Source organism: Salvelinus sp. IW2-2015, unplaced genomic scaffold (genome assembly GCF_002910315.2).
Source record: "Salvelinus sp. IW2-2015 unplaced genomic scaffold, ASM291031v2 Un_scaffold2742, whole genome shotgun sequence".
In the NCBI taxonomy this organism is placed as follows: Eukaryota; Metazoa; Chordata; class Actinopteri; order Salmoniformes; family Salmonidae; genus Salvelinus; species Salvelinus sp. IW2-2015.
The window spans coordinates 13,450-21,042 of record NW_019944045.1 but is presented as its reverse complement, the minus strand read 5'-3'; the positions used below and the strand labels follow the sequence as shown (position 1 = coordinate 21,042).

Sequence of the window (7,593 nt, the reverse complement as noted above, 5' to 3'; positions counted from 1 at the left end):
TACGTCATAGTGTTAGTTAGGTTTCATCGGTAGTGGTATAGTAAGTGTTCATGGAGTGTTCAAGTAGGTGGTATAGTAGTGTTCATAGTAGTGTTCATTGGTATGGTATAGTAGTGTTCATGTAGTAGGTTAGTAGTGTCATGGTAGTGTTCATGGTAGTGAGTATAGTAGTGTTCATGTAGTGAGTATAGTAGTGTTCAGTGTAGTGAGTATAGTAGTGTTCTGGTAGTGTTCATGGTAGTGAGTATAGTAGTGTTCATGGTAGTGTTCAGGGTATTGAGTTAGTAGTTTTTATGGTAGTGTTCATGGTAGTGAGTTATAGTAGTGTTCATGGTAGTGAGATAGTAGTGTTCATGGTAGTGAGTATAGTAGTGTTCATGGTAGTGAGTATAGTAGTCATGTAGTTGTTATAGTAGTGTTCATGGTAGTGAGTATAGTAGTGTTCATGTAGTGAGTATAGTAGTGTTATGGTAGTGTTCATGGTAGTGAGTATAGTAGTGTTCATGGTAGTGAGTATAGTAGTGTTATATAGTAGTGTGTTCATTGGTAGTGAGTATAGTAGTGTTTTATGGAGTTCATGTAGTGGTATATAGTGTTCATGTAGTAGTATAGTAGTGTTCATGTAGTGAGTATAGTAGTGTTTAGAGTGTTCATGTTAGTGTGTATAGTAGTGTTCATGGTAGTGAGTATAAGTAGTGTTATGGTAGTGTTCATGGTAGTTGTGTATGAGTAGTGTTCATGGTAGTGAGTATAGTAGTGTTTATGTAGTGTTCATGTAGTGGTATAGTAGTGTTCATGGTAGTGAGTATAGTAGTGTTCTGGTAGTGAGTATAGTAGTGTTCATGGTAGTGTGTATAGTAAAATAGTTTCATGGTAGTGTTCATGGTAGTGAGTATATAGTGTCATGGTAGTATATATGTAGTGTTTATGGTAGTGTCATGGTAGTGAGTATAGTAGTGTTCATGGTAGTGAGTATAGTAGTGTTCATGGTAGTGTGGTTAGTATGTTCATGTAGTGGTCAGGTAGTGAGTATTAGGTAGTGTTCATGGTAGTGAGTATAGTATGTTTATGTAGTGTTCATGTAGTGAGTTAGTAGTGTTCATGGTAGTGAGTATAGTAGTGTTCATGGTAGTGAGTATAGTAGTGTTTATGGTAGTGTTCATGGTAGTGTATGATAGTGTTCATGGTAGTGAGTATAGTAGTGTTCATGGTAGGAGTATAGTAGTGTTCATGGTAGTGAGTATAGTAGTGTTTATGGTAGTGAGTATAGTAGTGTTCATGGTAGTGTGTATAGTAGTGTTCATGGTAGTGAGTATAAGTAGTGTTCATGGTAGTGAGTATAGTAGTGTCATGGTAGTGTTCATATGGTATGAGTATAGTAGTGTTTATTGTAGTGTTCATGGTAGTGAGTATAGTAGTGTTCATGGTAGTGAGTAGAGTAGTGTTCATGGTAATGAGTATAGTAGTGTTATGGTAGTGAGTATAGTAGTGTTATGGTAGTGAGTATTAGTAGTGTTGTAGTGTCATGTAGTGTGTATAGGTAGTGTATGTAGTTTTTGGGATATAGTAGTGTTCATGTAGTGAGTATAGTAGTGTTCATGGTAGTGTTCATGGTAGTGAGTATAGTAGTGTTCAGGTAGTGTCATGGTAGTGAGTATAGTAGTGTTCAGGGTAGTGTTCATGGTAGTGAGTATATAGTAGTTGTTCAGGTAGTGTTCATGGTAGTGAGTATAGTAGTGTTCAGGGTAGTGTCATGGTAGTGTTCATTGGTATGTGAGTATAGTAGTGTTCAGGGTAGTGTTCATAGCATGACAGAACAGTAGAGGAGGACTGGTGTTCCAGGCACCACACACGTATTTCCTTGATTCCTCAAGTCCTCTCGCCTTGCCTCCTCAAACGCATTGGAGTAGCAGCATCCCAGCCATGCCCTGTTGACAGGCAGTCTGTCTAGCTACGGAGGATCCATGCCTGTTGACAGGCAGTCTGTCTAGCTACGGAGGATCCATGTCCTGTTGACAGGCAGTCTGTCTAGCTACGGAGGATCCATGCCTGTTGACAGGCAGTCTGTCTAGCTACGGAGGATCCATGTCCTGTTGACAGGCAGTCTGTCTAGCTACGGGATCCATGTCCTGTTGACAGGCAGTCTGTCTAGCTACAGAGGATCCATGTCCTGTTGACAGGAGTCTGTCTAGCTACGGAGGATCCATGTCCTGTGACAGGCAGTCTGTCTAGCTACGGAGGATCCATGTCCTGTTGACAGGCAGTCTGTCTAGCTACGGAGGATCCATGTCCTGTTGACAGGCAGTCGTGCTAGCTACGGAGGATCATGTCCTGTTGACAGGCAGTCTGTCTAGCTACGGAGGATCCATGTCCTGTTGACAGGCAGTCTGTCTAGCTACAGAGGATCCATGTCCTTGTACAGGCAGTCTGTCTAGCTACGGAGGATCCATGTCCTGTTGACAGGCAGTCTGTCTAGCTACGGAGGATCCATGTCCTGTTGACAGGCAGTCTGTCTAGCTACGGAGGATCCATGTCCTGTAGAAGGCAGTCTGTCTAGCTACGGAGGATCCATGTCCTGTTGACAGGCAGTCTGTCTAGCTACGGAGGATCCATGTCCTGTTGACAGGCAGTCTTTCTAGCTACGGAGGATCCATGTCCTGTAGACAGGCAGTTGTCTAGCTACAGAGGATCCATGTCCTGTTGACAGGCAGTCTGTCTAGCTACGGAGGATCCATGTCCTGTTGACAGGCAGTCTGTCTAGCTACGGAGGATCCATGTCCTGTTGACAGGCAGTCTGTCTAGCTACGGAGGATCCATGTCCTGTTAGACAGGCAGTCTGTCTAGCTACGGAGATCCATGTCCTGTAGACAGGCAGTCTGTCTAGCTACGGAGGATCCATGTCTGTTGACAGGCAGTCTGTCTAGCTACGGAGGATCCATGCCTTGACAGGCAGTCTGTCTAGCTACGGGGATCCATGATCCTGAGACAGACAGGCAGTCTGTCTAGCTACGGAGGATCCATGTCCTGTTGACAGGCAGTCTGTCTAGCTACGGAGGATCCATGCCCTGTTGACAGGCAGTCTGTCTAGCTACGGAGGATCCATGCCCTGTCAGTCTACCAGTACAAGATCTCACCAGTAAGTTGTCACAGATGCCGCTGGCGATCTTCCCCAGTGTGTTAGCGTCCAGAGGGGCTATAACGAGGAGGTCAGCCCAGCGTCTCAGCTCGATGTGCAGCACAGGGTCAGAACGCTGGCTCCACAGCTATGGGACAATAGGAACACTATCAAGACATTATCACATTTAGGTCCACAGCTATGGGACAATAGGAACACTATCAAGACATTATCAGAGACATTATCACATCTGGCTCCACAGCTATGGGACAATAGGAACACTATCAAGACATTATCACATCTAGGTCCACAGCTATGGGACAATAAGAACACTATCAAGACATTATCAGAGACATTATCACATCTGGGTCCACAGCTATGGGACAATAAGAACACTATCAAGACATTATCAGATACATTATCACATCTAGGTCCACAGGCCTCTTCTAGGATTTGCATACATGGTGAAGATAATTTCTGGATACTTAGGGTCCGAGAAGAATGTGTCCTTTTATAAAGACCTGTCATGTAACGCAACATAATTTACATGACGAGACAAGTCTTAGTCAGACAGATTAGAGAGTCTTCTCTTTTCAGCCACTTGTTTTCCAAAAACACTGTTTATCCAGTGATTGTATATATAAAATATTGCAAAAAAGGTTTTAGGTGCTGTTCACTGACAGACTCAACTGTTAGATTGCCTATTTATCAGGAGTTTTTCCAAGTTGTATTAGTTGTATGTACAGGATACACATTGTATACACCGTCCAACCAAATTGCAGGTTCATTCTGGACAATGCAACAACTATAAGACATAAAAGATAATAATACCAAGATAAAGTAAATGTCAGTAGAAAATACATTTTGCATCAATATAATACAGGAAGACACAATTTATAGAGCATGGCGCTTGCAACGGCAGGGTTGTGGGTTCAATTCCCACGGGGGGACCAGGATGAATATGTATGAACTTTCCAATTTGTAAGTCGCTCTGGATAAGAGCGTCTGCTAAATGACTTAAATGTAAATGTAATAGTCCAATATTTACAATATTTACACGTGTATTGGAGATGGGGGGCAGTGTATAAACTGAGCAGTATTTAGCAATCATAACAAGAGTCTGATAAGCAGCAGTTGTGATGTGTGTGTGTGTGTGTGTGTGTGTGTGTGTAGCATGAATATACTGTACACTGACTATAGCAAACATTAGGAACACCTTCCTAATATTGATTTGCAAACCAACCCCCACCTCCCACCCCCTTTTGTCCCCAGAACAGCCTCAATTCTTCGGGGGCATGGACTCTACAAACGTCCCACAGGGAAGCTGGACAAAGGTTGACTCCAATGCTTCCCACACCGTTGTGTCAAATTGGCTGGATGTCCTTTGGTGAACATGAACTTCTATAGTAGTGATTTCTATAGTAGTGAACATAAACTGATTAAACTGAATGCCAAGAGTGTGTAAAGCTGTCATCAAGGCAAAGCGGTGGCTACTTTGAAGAATATAAAATATAAAATATATTTTCATATGTTTAACACTTTTTTTGGTTACTACATGATTCCATATGTTTTATTTAATAGTTTTGATGTCTTCACTATTATTCTACAATGTAGAAAATAGTAAAAAAAGAAAGAAAGAAAAACCCTGTAATGAGTCTTGACTGGTACTGTATATAATATACTAGTGCACGTCCTACCCAGTTATGTGAAACATGGTAGTGTTCCCTAATGCAAAGATTAGTTCCTAATGAATTCATTTCACTTGACTGATTTCCTGAGTAAAATCGTTGAAATTTGTTGCATGTTGCAGTTATATTTTTGTTCAGTGTATATATATTTTTCCAGATACTGGTGTACAACACCAAGGCAATCTCTTTACGTAGTGTTGTGTTGTCTCTCTTGTTGTGATGTGTGTTTTGTCCTATATATATATTGTATTCATTTGTCATATTTAATCCAAGGCCCCTTTCTCCACAGGAGGTCTTTTGCCTTTTGGTAGGCCGTCATTGTAAATAAGAATTTGTTCTTAATTAACTGACATGCCTAGTTAAATAAAGGTTACATATATTTTTTTATGAATTAAATAGGGACATGCCTTATGTCTATGATTTATACAGACCGATAATTTCCAAAAGAACGTTTGAATCACAAATAGAAGCTGATGCTGTTTGCTTAATAATATCCTGTTCAGAGTCAGAGGGTTATAGCGTTAGCATCACCGCTACCCCCCTGCTAAAGCACCGTCAGGGCTGGGCCTTCATATTGAATTCATTTCATTACATTTAAATGTATGTTTTCGCCCGAAGTTCCAAATGCCTGTATTTGTTGGTCTCCTTCACTCCTCTGCGCTGTGTGCACCTCCCCATTTKCACCAGAGATCGGTATATAATGAAGACATGCACGTCTCTGCCTTAACAATGGGAGTCGTTGTCCCAGAGGCGGGGAGACGACAAGTTTAAAGTCAATCCGACGTCTGCATTGGCCGTGCAGCATTTTACGGTGTGATACGGCCTCTTCATACTTCTTGCACTACGCTGAGCAGAACAGAGCTGTTGTCAAGGACGTTGTCAAGGAAGTGAGTTTGTGTTGATTTAGAACCTCCCGCCCCCTCACCTACAGTCAACCAATCATGTCAATGCGGAACTATATAGAGCCTTCCGCATTGTTACAACATTTGAGAGGCGCACAGCGAGTTCAAATTGTCCTCTGCGTACATCCGGYGGCGCCGATAATTGTGTCACATCATCCATATCCAACAACATTTTCGGATCAAGAATAAATGGGCTCTTAAGGTCCAAAATAAACACATTGCAACGCATTGGGCTTCTTTTGGACAGATTTTAGCGAGAGTTAAACTTCTCGCTTCGCCTCTCCCTCTTATGTTTTACACACAGCAGGCCCCTGTCCCTAACAATGCTGAGAAATCACATCTTCCTCTCTGACAAGCGCTTTCAACTCGTTATTTGTATTTTAGGTTTGGTCCAACTGAATCGGTCACATGGGCACTCAACTCCAGCCACTTTAATAATGGAAAATGTATGTAAAAAATGTATCACTAGCCACTTTAAACAATTACATTTACATTTAAGTCATTTAGCAGACGCTCTTATCCAGAGCGACTTACAAGTTAAACAATGCCACTTAATATAATGTTTACATACCATACATTACTCCTCTCATATATATATATACTGTACTCTATACCATCTACTGCATCTTGCCTATGCCGTTCTGTACCATCACTCATTCATATATCTTTATGTACATATTCTTTATCCCTTTACACTTGTGTGTATAAGGTAGTTGTTGTGAAATTGTTAGGTTAGATTACTTGTTGGTTATTACTACATTGTCGGAACTAGAAGCACAAGCATTTTCGCTACACTCGCATTAACATCTGCTAACCATGTGTATGTGACCATTAACATCTGCTAACCATGTGTATGTGACCATTAACATCTGCTAACCATGTGTATGGGACCATTAACATCTGCTAACCATGTGTTATGGGAACCATTAACATCTGCTAACCATGTGTATGGGACCATTAACATCTGCTAACCATGTGTATGGGACCATTAACATCTGCTAACATGTGTATGGGACCATTAACATCTGCTAACCATGTGAATGGGACCATTAACATCTGCTAACCATGTGTATGGGACCATTAACATCTGCTAACCATGTGTATGGACCTTAACATCTGCTAACATGGTATGTGACAAATAACATTTGATTTGATTTAAAAACACAGTGAGACATTATTCCTCTAATAGAGGATAAATTCCTTTTACCCAGCGATGCCCATTTTATTCTGAGAAATAAAGGTATGCCACGTGATCTCAAGTTGACAGGCTAACATGTTTTCAAACAGTGGAGGTGTGTTCAATAACTATTCAACTGTTTGAAATGCAGTGTATTTGACCTTAAAATAAAAGTTATGGTGCATTTTAAAGGAAACATAAAAAAAAAAAAAAAAAAATGGAGATACCATATTATCGTGATCATAAATGTGAAAAGAATTTAGATGCTAATTTAGGCCATATCGCCATTCATCCAGCTATATTGATCGCAGGACAGGAAGTTAGCGGGCTAACCCATACTGTGTGGCTAATTAGCGTTGGAGGCTAACTCACACGGTGAGAATCTAACACGGAATTTAGTAGCTGTCTAACACAGCGAGTGGTCACTGAGGATTAATATAACTATGTATACAATCTTCAGTCGAGGGGTTGCTCTTCACAGCCTCCCCTCGCTGTGTTCACACGTGAGTCGCGTCAGCCGGGCTATAGCTAGCTGTGGTTTTGTTTCAATACTTCTGCAGGTGCCAATATAATCCCTAGACTCTGTGAGCACAATGCAGACCAACGGTTTTCAAAGTCACTGGCTTTGCTCCAGGATTATTTTAGGATTAGCCTAGTGAGTCATGTAGGTTTAGGTATAGATATCCCCTAATCTCTCTCAACAACAATCAA

General features: G+C 41.2%; 1 protein-coding gene across 3 annotated transcripts in view; it reads right to left on the bottom strand.

The window, feature by feature from the left end:
- The window catches only part of ppcdc (phosphopantothenoylcysteine decarboxylase), a 29,035-nt gene that overhangs the window by 12,416 nt on the left and 9,026 nt on the right, over positions 1-7,593 (bottom strand). The window contains exons 1-2 of one of the 3 annotated variants that reach the window (XM_070440611.1): positions 5,396-5,654; positions 3,135-3,263 (exon numbers count right to left, since the gene is read on the bottom strand). The exons of 1 other annotated variant lie outside the window; for it this stretch is intronic. In XM_070440611.1, the coding sequence (XP_070296712.1) occupies positions 3,135-3,263; positions 5,396-5,608 (342 nt within the window). In that variant the 5' untranslated portion in view covers positions 5,609-5,654. Of the gene's footprint in view, positions 1-3,134; positions 3,264-5,395; positions 5,655-7,593 lie in introns of those variants that run through there. One more of the 3 variants, XM_070440610.1, reaches the window with a different exon arrangement.